Source organism: Dicentrarchus labrax, unplaced genomic scaffold, assembly GCF_905237075.1.
Source record: "Dicentrarchus labrax unplaced genomic scaffold, dlabrax2021, whole genome shotgun sequence".
NCBI classification, from domain to species: domain Eukaryota; kingdom Metazoa; phylum Chordata; class Actinopteri; family Moronidae; genus Dicentrarchus; species Dicentrarchus labrax.
Window position 1 is genome coordinate 30291130 of NW_026136706.1, and position 20265 is coordinate 30311394.

General features: G+C 40.7%; 1 protein-coding gene across 4 annotated transcripts in view; it reads right to left on the reverse strand.

The window, feature by feature from the left end:
- The window catches only part of raph1a (Ras association (RalGDS/AF-6) and pleckstrin homology domains 1a), a 72153-nt gene that overhangs the window by 8604 nt on the left and 43284 nt on the right, over positions 1 to 20265 (reverse strand). For 3 of the 4 annotated variants that reach the window (XM_051404471.1, XM_051404473.1, XM_051404472.1), the window contains exons 9-17: positions 16546 to 16620; positions 7350 to 7427; positions 5535 to 5609; positions 4972 to 5056; positions 2744 to 2865; positions 2565 to 2630; positions 981 to 1124; positions 760 to 870; positions 233 to 331 (exon numbers count right to left, since the gene is read on the reverse strand). In XM_051404471.1, coding sequence (XP_051260431.1) covers positions 233 to 331; positions 760 to 870; positions 981 to 1124; positions 2565 to 2630; positions 2744 to 2865; positions 4972 to 5056; positions 5535 to 5609; positions 7350 to 7427; positions 16546 to 16620 — 855 coding nt within the window. The remainder of the gene's footprint in view (positions 1 to 232; positions 332 to 759; positions 871 to 980; positions 1125 to 2564; positions 2631 to 2743; positions 2866 to 4971; positions 5057 to 5534; positions 5610 to 7349; positions 7428 to 16545; positions 16621 to 20265) is intronic. The other variant, XM_051404474.1, reaches the window with a different exon arrangement.

The window sequence follows — 20265 nt, forward strand, 5'->3', positions numbered from 1 at the left end:
AATAACAACACATTAACTGCATTGAAGCAATCTGACTCTACAAGGATTTAATAGTAAAGCCCGACCAATATGGTGGCCAATACAGTGAATGGAAATAGACGTTCTCTATGTGGATGGTGCACTGCTTTGACTATGCAGGTACTCACAAGGCTTTTTTTCTTCAACATATTTTTTTCATATTATTTTCGGTTGCACAGGATCAGACATTAGCATATGATACACGAGTCACTACCTTAGCGATGCGAATACTGTTGATCCACTGTTGGAGGGTCCTGACATCATCACAGCAGAGGTACTTGATGTACTGAGACTTCTTCTGGATCTGAGGGTGCTACACACACACACACACACACACACACACACACACACACACACACACACACACACACACACGTAATGTGAAAGTAAGTAATGTTATTACAAATGTTACTTTTAGAATCACTACTATTACAACAACTCCTGTCACTGTTATACTGCTTTTAAGTTCTCTACTCTAAAATGAGTATTTCTAAGGTATTTACTGTCTAAAATGAAAATCCAACCAGTGCAGTATTAATACATGAATCAAAAATATTATTGTTCTAGCTATTGTTATAGTATCTGTGTTCCCTTTGAAATAGAGGTCTCATTACTCTGTCACACCACTAGGTGGCATTGTAAGACTATGGTGACACATGAGCAGTAATTTATCCCAGACCGCATCACTCCTGTGTGTACATATGTATGTGTGTGTGTGTGTGTGTGAGTGAGAGAGTGTACCTTCAGCACCATGCAGTAGTCTGTAGGAGCCTTGAACTTGCTCTTGTAGTCCTGGCCGTGGTACACGTTAACGTGATCCAACTGGAGAAAACACACCAGGTCTCTGGACGCCTACAAAAACACACACATTCAATCTTTTTTCAGTTTTACAATATTCATCATTACTGTTAAACACAATCCTGTTCCATATCGCCCTCTCAGTTTATTTCCATTACACTCACCTTGGCCTTTCCCTTGGGGACGTAGTAGATGCCAGAAGCCCTCAGCAGGAAGTAGCGTTTCTTCCACGACTTCTTCCCATCCTCTTTCAGCCACAGCACTCCCTCCATCTCGGGGACAGACACTGAGCTGCCGCCAAAACACTCCTGACACACACACACACACACACACAAACAAACACACAAACACACACACAGAACAGATACTAATTGGTGCTTGTTCAATTTCAGCTCACACCACATTTTTACCAGTTGAACTACAGAATGTGTGAGCGCCTTCTGTTGACCGACAGACTGGTGCAAGAGCAGAGTGAAGAATTATTCACCACTCTAACAGAGGTTTGTTTTCTGGATCTCCTACTAATTCAGGTAAACTCAGATAGCTGACTGCTTATCAGACATTCATACCAATCAGACGTGTAAAAGAAACATCATTACAGTTGAGTATCACAACATTATGTTTTATGTTTTATCCATTTGTTATTACTAGTTAAAAACTGGCAAACATACTACAACGGAATGTGAACCTTTAAAGCAGGATCTAAACATATATACTGTGTGTATATGTATCACTGTATAATATAACTTAATTATTTTTATTTTTATTTAATAATAAAGGCAAACGTTAATTCTTTTGCCCAGATCTGTCTGTTATGACTGCATAACTTAAACTTTTGTTTCACTCAGATTTTTATTCTGGTGTGTTCTTTATTAAGGTTGAGCGAGTAATCGGCTGAAATGAGTATCCAGTTCAGATAATGTACTTTTTATGAATATCAAGTGAATAAAATGTGTCAATATATGTACTTTTTATACTTTTATATATAAAAACTTCTGTAAATAGTTCTCTCACTCTTATGATCAAAAACATTACTCTGAAGCTCAATTCTGTAAATAGTTTTCCAATAAGCAACTTTTGATCAACACTCTGGATTTAAGCTCCGCCCATTCAGAGTAGGGATACGATATACAGGTCATTTAGTTGGTTGAACAGACATTTTCAACCGACTTAATTATTCTTCCTGTTATTATTACTTATACGATGAAAGTTTACCTAAAAAGATTTATTTTAAAATCCACAATATATAGCCTTGCTTACAGTGTCCCAATATATGGCACTATATGGAATCGTCACCCCTGTATAATCATACGTATCTTGCCTATGAATGAACAATCAATTGCCTTTCTCGGCTCTGATTGGTTGTTTTCGTTCAGGCCCGGTGGATTCTTGCAGTTACCATTAGGAGCACTAGGAGGAGCCAGAGGAAGCTGATTTTTTCACAGATTATCCGTCTCATGTAATACTGTCAGGATATAGTGAAAGTTTCAGTGAATATGAAAAAGAGTAATTTTTATAAAAGTTACCTACTGCAGCTTTAAAAGAATTAAATTCCAGTATCTCTATAATTCGTATCCTTAGTGTGAAAGTGTATAATGTCAGACATTGTGTGTGTGCGTGTGTGTGTGTGTGTGTGTGCGCGCCTTAGACCTCCATTTCTGGAATATTAACACTGGCGGCCATTCTCAAGACTGTGTGAAGAGGCATTTGAGGAAGCAGCTGTGTGCAAGAGGAGAAAACAAACTAACCTCCAACAGTGCCTCTTTGTTTCTTTCGGCCATCTCACATGTCTCCTTCCGCCCCAACAAATAGTTCTGTAGCAGAGAGGCAACTGGTTAGCAATATAAAAACATCTGCGTAGTTTTAATTATACAAGTTGCCTTCTGGTAAACCCTTCCATATGTCTGTGTGCGTGTATGCAACTCACCTGTGGATTTTTGAACAGGGCATACTTCTCGATGCGTTCGGTGAACATCAGGCGGTTCTGGCTATCTCTGGTCCAGTTCAACAGGTTCTCAACCAGGTTCTCATGATCCTCGAAAATCCGCTCTACCCAGAGTGAATTCGATATTTCAGTTAGTTTTCAGTTAAATCAGGTGAAGCAGGATAATCTGTGTAAATCCGTGAAATAATCCTGTTATTCTGTTCTATTATCAGTATTAATAACGTCACTGGCAGGACTATTAACCTGAAGTAATAAGTAGATAGGTAACCCATCTGCCTGTCTGCATCAGCTTGTCTGTGTTTGAGTCCCCAACTTGGTCTAAATCATTTTCATTCATTCATTCATTCATTCATTCGCAGCGCAGATTTTTCTGTTTTCCAGATAGACCTTTTTCACATCAGCCATTTTGACACAAAATAGTAGGGTAAGAGAGCCTTTCCAGTGAGCCCTCTGACTCTGCTTGACCTGAATGGAACTGAACCTTAATTAGTATCACTTGTAACGCCTGTGTTTACCCTACTATTTAATGTGAAAAAGGTCTGTAGACTACAGCATTTCTCTAACTGTAACATTAATTAGGCCACAGCACAGGCTAAAATACAATTCAAATTCTCCAAGACAACACAGATTATATCCAGGATATTTGGTCATTTTAATCAATTTCCAGATGTTTCCATGACTGGAAAACTAGTCTCCACATTTCCAGGTTTTCCAGGTGGAAACCCTGTCAAGTCATAAAAAGCTAATACTTAGTACATAGCCAGTCTAACACTATTGCTATTGTAACAGCAAACACCTAACTACTACTAAAACTGCTACTACGAATAATAATGAAAATAACTGGTCTTCTCATTATGTTATTATACATAATTATGTGCCTGCTACTGTCGTTTCCTGTAGGGTACGCAGTGAGAGGTCAGAGGTTATGATCTGACAGGAAGTCAGTCTCTTGCCACAGGCCACTCAGCAGGGTGCTGGTGGTGCCGCTGGTGTGTGTGTATGTGTGTGTGTGTGTGTGTGTGTGTGTGTGTGTGTGTGTGTGTGTGTGCTGTCAAAGGGTTTGCCCTCTCTCCGCAGCTACAGAAACAACTCATTCCCTAATTAACACAGGGGCCAATTTAAATCTTCCTAAGGCCAAATCCTGGCCTTCAGCCCAGGTTTTAGAAACACACGTGGAGCAGATTTGTGTAAACGAGGAAAGGTTTAGGTTTACTGAGCGTGGCCGAATGAGCTACGCTTTACCTCCTCTCTCTCTTTCATAACGATGCTGACTGGCTGTTCAGCAGAAGCCCTGAAGAAGTAGGTTAGATCACACGCATCATTGCACCGGACCTACATAAAGACTGTGTGTGTGTGTGTGTGTGTGTGTGTGTGTGTGTGTGTGTGTGTGTGTGTTTGTGTTTGTCAAAGAGTGTTAAGTAGAGTCGAAGCTCGTAGTACAGTGTGTGCTTGCAAACACACATCTCGCTGCCCAAGGGGGTGTGTGTGTGTGTGTGTGTGTGTGTGTGTGTGTGTGTGTGTGTGTGTGTGTGTATGCTAGCAGCTTTGTGGCTGAATATCTGTGCTGTGTGATAGTCACTGCTGAGCACAATGTTAGTGACTACAGGTACAAATGTGCTCGATGATAGCCTTCCCTCAGCACACCTGGAAATGAATTAGCGTCAGTCTACTTGTTAACCAACCCAGGCTGTCTGAGCTAGTAAAGCCAGTAGAGATGACACTAGCAATGTCACAACATAAAGAAATGTCACTGCAGCATTTTGGGCAGAACAGCTCTTCAAAACTGGAGCCCAAGGTATCTCACACACTTACATTCCATCCCTTTCTAAAGCCAGCATTACAACATCTAACATTAATTATTCATTCATTCAATCAATCAGCTGAAATGTGCAGTCTGTTTTACATTAACAGCTACTCATTCTGGGTCACTGATATGGAGTGCTATGCATTACTAGTTAGTGGGGTGAATATTATATTACATTATATTATATCATAGTGTAGCGTATAATGCGTAAATCTGGACTTGATAATAACTTTGTGGTTGAATTTAAGATGATCTGGTGCAACTGCTTACTGAGATCTAGCAGCCAGCCATAACTGTATTTTCTGTCTATTTCAGTGTGTGTGTGTGTGTGTGTGTGTGTGTGTGTGTGTGTGTGTGTGTGTGCGTGCGTGCGTGCGTGCGTATGTGCGTGCGTGTGGGTGCTCACCCATCTGCAGTTCGTTGATGGTTTCCACCAGTGACCAGTCTGGACTGTAACCACAGTGAGATTTCTCCAGCAAACTGTCCAAAACCTGACATACAGGAGACACTGTGAGCTAGCAGCAGTAATACTACACTATTGTACTACTGCTTATGAAAGTATCAAAAGTTCAGAAGTACTGCTAACAACACAACTACTACTGATTCAACTACTACTACCACAGTTAATGACACCCCCACCAACACCACTACTACTGCTACTAACAGTAATGCTACACCTACACCTGTTACCTATTAACAATAAAAGTGTAACTGCTGCTACTACTAACAGTTTCTACTATTTCTACTTTTGCTGCTGGTAGTTGTACTGATACTACAGCTACAACTATGACACATGTTAACACAAATGGTGAATACCACTAATCTCACAAATATTACTAATATTATTAAGAATATTATTTGAATGAGTACTACAGACACAGCTGCTACTGCTTCTACAGTAACAGCTACAGCTCTTCAGACTGCTCCAGATGCTTCACTCTTCCTGCAGCCCTACTGCAAGTGTCGTACCTGTCTGACTGTCTGTCTCTCGTCCACCATCATGGTCTTTGAGCTCTCGTCTGACAAGTGAACGCGAATCACCAACTATGAAGAGAAAGAAAGACAGAAGATGATCATTTACATTGTTATTGTCAGATAAGGCCACCTTTGTTGACAAGGCAATTGCATTTGCTTTTCTTTCAAATGAAATGGAGCTATCTTTGTGGCTAAAAGGCAGCGCTGTGCTACCATACTCAGCTTACAGAGCTTAGAGCATGAAATATTTAAACAGCATTACTTTTACTTATTCAGAAAGGAACAAACTGCAGATTGCTCTTCAGAGGATGAACACTTTTCTTGAGTTGCTATGGCAGCAGTTGTGGTGAACTAGGTTTTTTTTTACTATGGTAAGGTAATAATAATGACGTGTTACACACACAAGAGGTTTCTCCTGCCACAGTTATATAATACGGTATATGACCAAGTTTTAATATAGTAGCATGTAGTATCATGCTGCTCCGTACAGTTTAAAAAGGCCTAATTATGAATATATGTAATGTATATATAAATATATATGAGGAGGACTGATGTTGTGATTGCAACAGTTAACATAAATTCAACCAATCCTCAGGAATTCTGCATGACCTTGCAATTTTGTCCAATCAGAGCAACTTTTTTTGCAAACTTGACTTGAACCATACATCACCAAACTCACAAAACATCCCAACATGCGTAGCAACTTTTTAGAAAAGCTGTCGTAAAGTTTGCCATTTTAGGCCACAACAATCTCCAAAAAAGCCTGCCAAATCCTGGAGAGACTGACCGATTATGAATTCTCCAGATTTCATTCAGTATTCTCTAATTTCTCATATAGTCCCTCTCTCATATCATATAATCAAACTTCATGTTAAATATAATAATTTCTTAAAGGGTATGCGATAATAGTTCTGTTTTGAGTATATATACTGTATATGTATATATATATATATATATATATATATATATATATGATTGGCAGTCCCTCCAGGATTTGGCAGGCTTTTTGGGGGATTGTTGCGGCCTAAAATGACTGATTTCATGGCAGCTTCACTAAAAAGTTGTGATGCATGTTGCAATGTTTATCTGAATTTTTTGGAAAGTGTCTAATTCATTAAAAATAAAATTGTTCCAGTGTGAATAAAACCGGAAACAGTTTTCTGACCTATGGCTAATATTTTAACACCAGCCAAACAAATGAAAGTATGTGTCATGTTCATAGTATTACTGAGGTTCCATGGAAGTAAAACTTGCCTTTTCATTTGCTTATCTTTTTTTTTATTATCATCCACTATCGCTTATATTGCTGTGTGGGTGTGAGAGTGTGTGTGTGAGAGAGAGAAGCTCTACTGTCACTTTTTTTAGCTTTGTGCAGGATCAACATACAGATGATTAGACTGACCGACACAAACAGACAGACAGGTAGCTGGAGTCCCGTCTCTGTGTGTAATAAATCCAGGTTGTTAATCCAGTCTCTCTCTCTCAGTCTCTCTCAGTCTCTCTCTCTGTATGGGATTGGGACTTAACTTGCGATGGTCATTATGTTGAGTGCTCTGTGTGTGTGTATGTGTGTGATGACCCCAGCTGTTATTGACCAGAGCTTCCAATGTAGAGTAACACTGACCTGACCCAGAAAACTGAGTCTGCTGGACACGTGCCAGATGCGGACAAGCACACAAACAGGCACACGCACAGTCAGTCAGTCGGTCACACACACACACACACACACACACACACACACACACACACACACACACACACCACATATTTCTGCAGCCTCTTTCTGGTGTCGGTGTGAACTTGACTCACCTTTTTAACCTGGGCTTCCTTGATCTTCTCAAGGGCGACTCGGATATTGTCCGCCTTCATCTTGGCAGCCTGCTCCTCCTGTGCACACGCACACACACACACATTGACGACGGCGACAGAAATGACACACCAGTCAGTCAGTACAAACCAGTAGCATTGACAGGCACATTCCTGCAACACCTGTCTCTAAGTCCATATTCAGGACACACATGCTCATTAAAACCTGGTCCTATCACCTACCTGGTTCCTCCAACAGGAATTCATGTTTATTGTGAGCGGATTTCTCTCAAACAACCAACACCTCTGTGTCTGCTTTCCATCAACCAAAACGGCAAAAATCTGGTATTTAGAAGTCCAGAATATCCCAGTGTTTTTATTGGCAGAGTTTGGACAAACTATCAGTGTATTCCCAGAGTGTGTGCCATTCGTCTGTTTCTCTAGGCTCCTTCCAGATGCATTGTCATCACGCTGATAGTTTCCTGACAGAGCGAAGGAAGAGCTAAAATAAGCAGCTATGAAGATGTGCAGAGATTATTCCCACAAAAACAGCAGCCCAAAGTTAGCCCAAACAAGACATCGGCGCACTGCCCGAGGAACCCAAACTGTGAGGGGTCATCAGACGCGTCTGGTCGGCAGCGCAAAACCTGCTTCTCCTCCTCCTCCTCCTCTTCGTAATCATCATCTCCGTATTATTGCAACTGCAGGGCAATGAGATTGGATTAACGCTCGGATGCTACATGTTGGTAGATAGTTATTGTCTCTCTCTGAAGGAGGATTATGCGAATTTCCACACACACACACACACAAACAGACACTCCAAGTGGATGGGGACGTGAGGAAAAAAGTCTCTGCGCTTGTGGCTTCAGTCTGGCTTGGATGGATGGTGGACAGACAGAGGAGCAGAAGCAGTCAGACAGCCTTAATTCCAGCGGAGCACATTGCAGGCACAAATATAAGATCTGGAAGCAAGAATAAGAGTAGAAATAGAAGCAGACAAATAGAGCAAAAATGATGTAAAAATCCTGAGCAACTGACTATCTGACAGTTTACACTCCGACTGAGCTGCAGGTCAACTAGTCTAGTTATCACTGATTTACAGACTGGTGACTAACTGAATAAGAGTTCTACTGACAGCAGCCGACTAACTGATCGCCTGGTCAGTGATGACTGTTTGGTTCAGAGACTCCCCACTAGCTGTTAGATCAAAGTGAAAGATGCTACCTTGTCCTGTCACATCCTCCCTGGCCGAGCGCGATGGAGGGAATGAGACATAGAGAGAGAGAGAGGGAGGTAGAGACGGCCAGGGTGGTGGGGGAGGGGCGTTGTTGCTGTGCCAACTTACAAGCAGGCACTGATCTCTTTATCTCAAGCTCCTGCCCCCCCCCCCACCGCGCCATGCAAACGCACTCTTCTTCGTCTTCGCACTCCTCTTGTCAGTTTTGGTTTTGTCCTTGTCTCGCTCTCTTGGTACGCGGTCAGTTTCAGGGGTTCTTTCTAGTCACTTCACATGAGTCTCTGAATGTGTGTGCCCTCGCGAAGGTGCTCCACTTTAGCAGGTCAGCTCACACACATACACATACACACCCCCCCAAGGAGCCATATTGTGAACGAGCGAAAGGGTAGAATGAAATGAAAATGATGGGGATGAGGAAGAGGAGATTAGCAGCCAATCTTCTTATCGGCATCCCCCAAAACCCCCTGAAGTGTGCACACGCACAAACAAACACACACACACACACACACAAATTCTCAAAGCAGCAGCAGCAGCCTATAAGCTCATAAACAGCTTCATAATGACTAGCCTATGTTCTGTTGGTTGGGGTTAGCGTCTGTAGCTAAGGATGACAGGGGATTAACTTGTGCTAAAATGACTGTGATGTATAGATTTTCAAACCACAGGTACAAATCAGTTTTTTTTCTAATGGAGGAATTGCATTAAAAGCAGTGAGGCATCAAATGTACTAGACTGCAAACCTAAATGTGGATAAAATCCGTGATGGTACTTTAATTTGCCTGCAGATCATATATAAAAAGCACATATTTACATCACCCAACAGGCACAAAATCAATTTATAAATGTTGAAACATGGACTGTGTGTTACTTCACAAGTTGATCATAACTAATTCAGAGGAGTTAAGTGGGATGTGTGTTAAAAAAGAATGAACAATATAGCATACCAATATATCAATGTACAGATTTAAAATAGCCAATTTGGTTATAATGCTGCCATGTAAATCTATGGAGCCTGGTGGTGAGTGATAGCTATATTATGGCTGTTTCTGCTTAAAGAAAAGCTGCAGCTGAGTAACTGCTGGTTTTCTCATCAGGATTGACCAAAGCAGAGTTGGTGATTGTTGGAACAGTGGAAAGACTAACAAAGACTGTTTTGGTGAGTTTTATTTAGTTTCTTTCCGCTTTGAATAAAGTTACAAAGTTACTGTGATTTGCACAGTAAAATGACACTTTTTGTCTCTGGAGTGTGGTGGTGAGTGACAGAGATATTACGGCTGTTTCTGGTTAAACAAAAGGTCTATCTCTGCAGGGATCCTTTCCATAATGCTGTCAGACACCCAGAACAACAATCTGAGCCTGTCAGTGGCAACAACCTTTCGTGCACTTTTAGTTGACATACTTTAACCAGCACATTTGTCCCCACTATTAATTTATATTGCCGCCAAAATAGGCCCTTTTGGGGATATTTTCGCATCTAACTTGTTGAATTAAGGATTTATTTAGTCCAAACTAGCCATGGCAATTGTTGGTAACAAAGATGGTTTTGGTAACTTTTATTTTCTTTCTGTCCAGTTTGATGTGTGTTTATAGATTACCACAAAGCAAAATCACTGGTTTTGTCAATGAAGTCTGGTAGGCCGCCAAATATATTATTATATATATGACCTTTTAAATAAATTGTTTATCATACACAGCTATGTCAGCGACCATGTAATATGACAAAATACATGTATGTTATTAATTTGTTGGTAGCTGTTAGCATTTATAATGGGGGAAATTGAAAAGACAGTAAAAATAAAGCAAGGGTAAAGCCAGGTTACAGAGCAAGTCTGATAATATTTAGTCATGAACTTTCAAAATGCTCTGATATTGCACAAATGTAGCACTGTCAATTAGCATTAGCTGTTAAAGTACAAGTGATGCACAGACATTAGACTTACATAACACCTATTTGGGCTTTATTCCAGCTAAAAATAATATGTGGAGATTTGAATCTGACAAAAAGAAGATGAGAAGATTAAATTTGACACAATACATTATATAATACATCATCTGTTGGTGCCTTTTAACATCTGAACTAAAGAAATAACTGTGGTCATATAAAAGTCATTTAATGACTGTTATTTAGTTAAATGTTACTGGCATGTTCCAACCAACAGGTACCCAGGGAATGTTAAAACACCAGTCTTATAACATTATTCTCTGTTGCCTCAATTAGCATTTTAATGCTAACTGACACTATATTCTATATTGTGTCAGTTAGCATTAAAATGGGCTTCAGCTTCTGTAATCAACAGAATATTATGTGCCTGAAGCAGCTGGCTAAGGACTGTCAGTTATCATCATCTTCATCATCACAATCATTATTGTCCCCCTCATCCCCACATTCAGTCTTCATCACGCTTACAAAGCATGTCTGTGCAAGGCACTGCTCGGGGGTTGCAGTTTGATTTCCTCATCTTCAACTCAGCTGTGATTCTGAAGCAATAGAATGTAAAGTGCCTACTGACTACTACTGACTACTGACTACTACTACTACTACTACTACTTTCTATGAAGGTCATGTTTACAATGCATTATAAGCTCATTCATAAGACATTATAATGCTTTTATAAGGCTGCACATTCTTAATTTATTCAGACCCTATATCACTATGAAACTGAATCCCTGTGATTTTTCCCCTTAAAATACCTTTCATTTACCCATTAATAGTGATGTAATTGAAGTCTTTCTTAGTGATATTATAAGGAATAATTGTTTTTTTTATCATTTATTATTTTCTTGGCCTTTTATTGGCTTTATTGGATAGTGACAGCTGTAGATAGACAGGAAAGAGAGGGGATGACACGCAGCAAAGGGCCGCAGGTCGGATTCCAATTAAAACCCATTTATATATGATAATCCATTAATTTATCCATTAAGCCCAAATCTGCCTTCACTGCCCTCTTTTGGTCTGTAATGCTCTCTAATGGTATCGTACTGCGTTTTCATTTGGACATAAAAGGCTCAGTTTCTATTAGATAAAAAGGATTTTTCCAGTAGTTCTTTTGTTGTACCGCCCACCACAGATGACAGTGGATTTTTCTTTCTCCTCCCACCGCAGCAGTCACCGCCGTTCCCAGCTTGCAGCGTAAATGTTTTCTCTCAGGCCCATAGATATTCAGCTGACCTACATTACAGAGCCACTAAAATTAGCTTCTGCCCAGGAAAGATCCTGCTGCCTTTGAAGTTATAAGAAGATGTGTCCCTCCTGAGCCGCCATAGGCTCAAAACAGAGAGAGAGAGAGAGAGAGAGAGAGAGAGATGAGACTTATATAGAGGCAGGCAGCAGAAGTGGGCCAGCAGTGTGTCTATGTGTGAATGAGGGAGTGTGTGGGTGGAGTGCATTTATTGCTGAGGCAGTGTAACACTGACACAGAAAGAGTATGCTACATGCAGAGCTACACACACACTACTGCATATACAACACACACACACACACACACACACACACACACACACACACACACACACACACACACATATACACACAGAGATGTGCCATGGAAGGCCAAGGGCACCAGTGTAAAAATTACACCCTCAGCCTAATCACTGCTCCAGGAATTAGACTGGCCCCACAGCTCATAATCTGCCTGCAGACTCAGGGTCCACAGTGGCCCTGCCCACTCTAATCTGGGACCACAAATTAAAACAAAATCAGGTTTTTCAGAGGCAGCTCAGAGCATTTCATGCCATGAATCAGTGGAGTGTGCAGGAACGGAGCAATGACGATGAGAAGGGTTATCTTGGCTTGCTCCGCAGCAGTGGAAGCTGGATTTGAAGCCAGTGGCAGCTGCTCTGAGATAAACAGATCTTGAAATTAAAGCATTAATCTGACTATATTCACTTCAGTTGGACTCACTGGGCCTAGACTGATGTCTGGAGCCTGTATTGTGCTGTTACGATGGTACATCAGTTGTATTCCAGAGCACAAATTGATAATTCAGGGATGTCCACTAGAGTACGTCAAACTGCGGTAGCCTGCTGGGGTCTGCTTGATCCAAAACTCTATTTGAACCCCTGAGATTTAGGAAGAGATTATTTTTTTCTCCAAACTGAGACGGGTTGATAAAATGAGGAAGACTTGGAGCAGATTTATATGTCTGTGTGCTGCCATTGCAAAGACAGCCAAGAACTCCAAATGCGACAGCCCATTGCCTGCCAGCTGCTGTGAGTGTGTGTTGTGTCTGCACGTTTGTGTGTGTGTGTGTGTGTGTGTGTGTGTGTGTGTGTGTGTGTGTGTATATATATGATGCTACAGGGAATCACCCCCTCTCTGCACCAAAGAAGATTATCCCCTGCAGATCTGGCACATTCTTCTAACATCCAATCAAACTGCCTCATCTGCTTTATCATCCAATCAACTCATGACATTGCCGATCCAATCAGAATAAAGCCTCCTTACTTTCTATCAAATGCCCCCGCCCCACACACACACACACACACACACACACCCACACACACACACACACACACACACACACACACACACACACACACACACACACACACACACACACCCACACATAAATAAAACTTTGCCCTCAGCCATTAAGAAGCCTACAGCTTTAGCTTAAGAACAGCAAAGACTAACATCACTGTCACATATTATCAACAGCCATCTATCCAAGGGCATTCATGTACATTATGTAGTATTGCGTCAAAGATGCTAAATTGAAATTTTGACTAAACCTCATCAAAATTGTGACTTCATGTTTTTCTCAGATGTTCAAATGTGATATATTTTAAAGTAATTTCCTCCCACCAGAGCCCAGGAAAGGCTGATCTCCACCAGCAGCATCCCGATCTGGGTTGAACAACACCACCAACAACAACAATTAGAGCAGTAGCTAGTCCCATTATCTGCATTGATCGGTTTTAGCTAGCGCCAGGCTCATCTACTAAGCTCCATTACTGCGACTGGCTGAGCTCCAAACTGTCAACAGAACAAAACAAGGGTGTTTAGCAACTTCCTCTCAGGTTATCAAACTACACACACTGTTCCTGATAATAAAACACAGGTATTCATCTATTTAGGCCCAGCAAGAAAAGAGTGCAATAAAAACCATCATGGACAAGGAGTCATTGTTTCCCAGCACAGGAGCAGACATAGCAGACATAGCAGACATTAACAAGAACAAGCCAGAATGAACCAGAGTACTTCACATACACATAGGCACACTGCAGACGGAGAAAGACAATATCTTCTCAACACTGAATATGGCAACTTCCAAACACAAAAGCTTGCCGTTAAATGAGTAAGTATTGTGTTAGAAAACATATGCAGCAAACATTCCCCAGTATTGATCTTTGGTTTGATTTGATTTTGTTGACCATACGATCACCACTGGACTGATTTCAGCGGATAAAAGCAGACACAGAAGCGCTGACTGTCACTTACCTGTCTCATAAAACATGAGTAACTAATTCCAACATCATCATTACAATTATCATCATCCAACACATTTCATCACAAGCACACAGTGTTGTTGAATGAGTCTTACAGCACAATCACACAGGATGTGTGTTAGCAGTCTAGGGTGACACTCTTTAGTGGTTTGCAATGTTGACACGTTTGTGAAAACAGGCTGAAAAGAGGTCAGGTGCCTTCCGTCACTGACACTGTATCTCCACCATACAACTGAACCTTACTAAGCCCCGCCCCTTTTTGGAGCAGGCCTCGGTCTGAACCTCGGCCCACTGTCTCCCTTCCTGTACGCTATGTGCTAGGCTAGTCTATGTTGAAAACTCAACCACATTTTGAACAAAGTTAAAAACAAAATATAGCCTATACTTACATTTTAAGTTAGCTAACTAATGTTGGAAAAAAAAAACGCTAACAAGCAAACTAGATAGCTAGCTAGCACTACACTAATCACTAATTATCTACACCAATTGTTAGCTAGCTAGTTACATCTAAATGCTAATGTAAGAAAATGTAAAATGTTGGATAACTAACTAGGTAATTTATATCAACTTTTAGTTAGCTGGTAAGCTAGTGTTTTGCTACCATTAGCGAGCTAACTTAAGGTGAGTGTGAGCAGATGACACACAGGCCTAGCACATATCTAAGTACAGGAAGGGAGAACACTGATCGAGGTTCTGACCGAGGCTTGTTCAACTGCAGTTGGAGCACAGAACAAAAAGGGCCGGGACTCAGGAATGGTCAATTAGGGGCAAGACTATGCTATGCCAACTAAATGTAAAATGGTGGAGCTCAGTGACTGCAGGCATGCTGGCAGACCTGTTGGTAAAGATGTCTGCGTTTAAACTCCTGTGTGATCGCAGCAGTGTAAGACTCTTCATTCCTGTCAGCCACTGGCAGATATGAGCAATGACACTCTCATATATCACACACCGTGCACACAGAGTCAGATACAGTTTGCTTTTATTCATGCCTTTTCTTATTCTTAAACAAAGTAAATCTTCATGCTTCATAGAAAAAAAAAAAAAAAAAGCAGAATGACCTCTGCACTCTGTGGTCACTGTAACAAACTTCACCAGCAAACAACCAACCAAAGAGGTGCTGTGTAAGATGCAGAAAAGGTATGATGTAGTGGCACACGCACAATCTTTTCTCCCCACAAATGCACAGGTGATCAGAGTAATGGCAGTATTCACAAAGCTTTACAGAATTAACTCTCAAACACAGCGTCATGGTATTAAATAGATGGTGGTTTCCGCAGCTATTCTACAGGGCTGATCTGATGACCGGGTTAGTGTTCAGATTTTGTCCAAATGTTTTTTTTTACATTACATTTTAAACCTTTAAAGATAAATGTATGTTTCAGTACTCCAATGACAAAAAACGGGGCATTTCTGTGGTTTGCAACCTTTTTTAAGGGGCCCCCCCCCCCCCCTCCAAAAAAAAAAAAAAAACCCCCCTCAAAAACAAAAAAAAAAATAAAAATGTTTTCAAAAATTTAAAAGGGGACTTTTAAAAAAAAAAAAAAAAAGATTTGTTAGGTTTTTTTTTTTTTTAAAAAATGGGGGAAAGCTTTTTATCTTCTTGTTGTTAAACAATTTATCTTACTTTTAGGGCGTACTTTTACCCATTTAGACTCCTGTAATAATCAGTAGTTTTGATGCACTCTCAAATGTACAGCTGGGGACCTGGTTTCAGCTCAATATGTTGATATTTTCATTTACATTTTTTCTAATTAGTTGAGTTAACCCGCAGTCTTTTCATGTACCCCCTAGAACTGCAGAAGTACCCCCTGGGGCACATGTACCCCTGGTTGGGAATCACTGCTTAAACAAGGCTGGTAAGGTAAAAGTAGTTAGTTATGACTCATCTTCATAAATATTATAAATATTTTAAATCTGTTTACTTCTGTGCCCCACTATGAACGAAACAAGTAAAAAGTGCAAAGTTTGTATATACTACATGTAATGAATCATTTTGTGCTCTACCAAGGCTTTTTTGAGTTTTATTTGTAGTTTTTATTATCACGATCACCTTGGCTCATGAATGGAAATCAAGTTGCTGTTCTATTTTATTTTTATAACTAAAAACCTTAACAGTGCATTTCTGAAAATGCAAATGAACACAGATTGTTTTTTTTAAATCAGGCACCAGATGACCATTAAGGTGAGAGTTTTATGCCACCGGATGGGGACATTATGTCGTAATGCAGCCTCTGTAAAGCTCTGGGATTATACAGGACACATCATGGCGCTGTGCATTACACTAACACACACACACACACAAACACACAAACTGCTCCCTCTTCAACACTACTGGGAAGGAGATGACGGAAGAGGAGAAGTGGAAAGAAAAGGATTTAGCATCCACTGTGCTAGTAATTCAATATCCCAAGTGAAACCACATGCATTTTAGTCATGCACAGATATAGGAAGGGGGCAGGGTGTTGCCATGCAAGAGGAGAGAGGAGGGGCATGCAGTAGTGAATGGGGCATCACCTTGGTCAGCAGGTGGGAAGGTTTTCCCGCTATGTTTCTCAGAATCAGAGAGGTTTCCCTGTCCAGATAGGAGTGCTTTTAAAGAGAGAGACAGAGAGAGAGAGAGAGAGTCCGGGTGAATTAATCTGGTGTTTGATTGGCTGGAGGTGGCAGTGTAGCAGAAAGCTGTGTGGTGAAGCAGAGCTCAGCAGCAGGAAAACATCAACGTCACTGATTAAGTGGTCAGAGTCTCAAACCTGTGGAGGAGAACTGAACACATAATAAACAGATTACAGTAATGTATGCTAGGATGGAAAGGAAATGTTAAGACACCCATTAACCAACAGTCATATAAAGTAACTTAGAGCTTATTATCAGCCAGACTCATGAGGGCCTTTAATTTTTGTGAACTCACTCTTCTTCAACCTGCCCTGTCTACTCAGATTTTTTTTTTTCCACAGAATGTGGTGCCTAGATGAGAAAGGGTACCCTGAATTACACCTCAGCATTTAGTTCAAAAAGGTTTGCTTGGTGTCACCTGATCTGCCTGACAGCAACCTCGTAGACACCTTCATGAATCAAGATCACATTTCTACATGGATTTATAGTCCCCCATACACCCTTTTCCACCAACGCAACGGAATTCCAGATGTAACATTGATATGAAAAATTAGTAGTTATGCTTGCTTGGGTAATGTCAGCTGAGCAACAACTAGTTAGCCAGACGGCTAGCTCAACGTTCTAGACCAGCAAAGTGTTGGTGCCGTAATGGAACCAATGTTCCTGGCCAAGAGCCGTTTCTTTGGCTGTCGAAACGCCAAGAACTGGTTCGAGATTAGGCACTAGCTCCGAAACAGCCATCAAACTGCCTTGGTGGAAAAGGGGTAGAGGTCTCTGAGACTTTTTGGGGGGGTTTACATTACATTGGGAGGAGCACAGGTGGGACAGGCAGGGGGAAAGCACCAAACCAGAGAGTGATAAACTCTGAGACTCCCTGTCAATCAAACAAATACCTTCCCAAACATACCACCAAAATACAGAACTCCAATTACAAGAAGTATTTCATTTACTGCTTTAGAAACTTTAGAAAAACAGATAAGTTTGGGGTTTTCCTTGGAACTGACATGTAGTAAAACTGCATTGTGCACTGTTTTACCACTTGTTTGTTGGGCTTCCCACTTGCTTAAAACCCAACTTGTGTGAAGGCAATCTGGTCCCTTAGAGCTGCTGCACTGCATTCTGGTATACTAACAGTATATCTGTTCTTGTATGAATTTAAATTACAGTTTTTACAATTTTCTTTCTTCTCTGCCTGTATGATGGTTGAATGTTGAATATTAAAAAGTCCCCTTGAAGGACTGACACCATAACTGACCTTTACGTTTGATGATAGATTTTGTACTATCAAACGTCAGCATTTAATTCATTTTTTAAGGACTTTACCTCAACTGCCATGTAATCAAATATAACTTTTAAAATCTTTAAAGCACTAAATTTGACCAGGTCATTATATTTAGGTGAGGTTAGTGGCACTACAAACGGTTCTGAGAAACTCTGCCTCTGTGTTGATTAAACCATTTAAGAAAATAAAATGCAAAACCAGTGGGGAGACAAGTAAAGTCTGCTTATACTTGAAACAACAAGCTAAAGTGGACCAGAGCCCCGTTACATTTGCTTTGGAAATAAAGGTTAAATAATTCAAAGAGAAACAAGCAGACAGCCACTACGGCTTCAGGGTTTACTGGTAGGAGAATGCTACACAGCCAAACAGGACACAGGATTCCAGTGCAGACCAGCAGGATGCCAAGCAGAGTTTTATTAATTATTTATGTGCTAAATTATTTACTATATTACTCGTATTTACTGACAATGTGAATGGGCCAAATCTGTGTGTCTCAGTGAGCTCTACATAACCTCACACACATGCACGTGCAGCAGCGCTGTGAGTCACCACCAGTTCACCCTGAGCCGGTTCCTGCTGAGCACACTGGGCTACGGTCCAGAGCCACACTGGGTTCTAGCCTATTTTATTGGTGTGAAGCAAACAGTGAGAAACAAGAAGTTGTCAGGGTGGTGCCTGCAGTAAAACCTTGGTCCAATTCCAGTTTGCTTTCCTGACCTGATAACTCCCATACATTTGCCAGTTTTGGAATACAAACATCCACTTCCTCAAAAGAAGAAGAAATATTCAATTCATTTAATTGTCTGTCATGTTGTTCCAACCAGGGATATTGCGGAAATCCGGTACCCATCCAGTGAAACACCAACATACTATCTTGTTCTCATCTTTCATAATCTCATGAGTGTGTGTGTGCATCAATCACTAGAAACCATTTTTTAGAAAGCATTAGATCTCTCTTGATAACCACAGATTAAAAATAATATTTAGGTCAAACACACATACAAACACACACACACACACGATTACAGTCAGCTTTTCCCTTTGGCCAAGATCTGACCAACTGCATCCAAGTGTGTGTGCACGTGTGTGTGTGTTGATCCCCTGTAGGACACTGAGCCGCTGGGAGAGCTGCTATATGCAGCTACATAGGAGGACTTTGTTAGAGTGTGTGTCGGTATCTTCCTATGTGCACTTAGAGTTTATGGTTTGCACGCATTGTGTGTAAGCCTGACTGACAGGCTGTAATATTAAATAAAACAGTCTAATTCAGTATCTACTGTATCTGATTAACCTGTATGTCGATCCTTCTGAAAAAGATAGATTAGTGAACATGTTGACTCCATCATCAATGAGTATATGCAGTAGTAGGGGCAGAGGTTACAGAGTTAACTCACAATATGATACTCAAGTATCATGCTCAAGTAAGTCATATTTTGCCCATCATAGATATGTTATCACCACATAATACCACATAGATTTTTTGTTTCACATACCTTCAAGAAGAAAAAGCAGGGAAAGGGCTTTTTGTATCCAATGTAAGCCAGTTGGTTCTGCAATAATGTTGGTTTTCTTAATAAAACCACTATGGCGACTAATTAAGTGGCTCTGTATGTGGAGTGAATGTATTTTTCAATGGTAGAGATTACAGGAAATGCGGAGGTATGATCTGAAACACAGCTACCTCAGCAGACTCAACATGGGATGTTGGGGTTACACGCTTAACTTTAAGTTCTCTGCATCTTGGTCACGCACTAAAGTCTTTTTACAGCAATGTAAAATACAAAATGGCTGAGCTTTTTACTGCTCTTCTTTTTTTATTCATCATTCACCATACTGTCCATGCATCACATTGACTAGGTTTCCACTATTATTCCGAATATGACAATATTCCACACTTTGATATGTAAACAGCATTTACGTTTGGACATTCCAATTTCCGATTAATGTGGGATGTGCCGATATTCAGGTTTTAGCATTCTTTGGACATGTATATAATGCATTCGGAATATGCATTTCATTGTAAGGTGAAACAAACCTACTATTAAACATGATGAAAGACTTGGATATCAGCAGGTTTTTGGATATGTGCAAACACCGCAGTGGGTTAGGGTTAGGATTATTGTCAGCACCATAATGCCTGCCATTCATTCTATTATGAAAAGCAGTATGTATGTACTGCATTTGTCACCAGTATGTAGAAGGTGGTTTTGAATACAACCACTGTGTACTAGACTACCAGTCTATGGCTGGGTGGCTGTGGCTCAGAGGGAGAGCGGGTCGTTCCTTAATCGGAAGGTTGTGGGTTCGATCCCCGGCTCCTGGTGCCACATGTCAAAGTA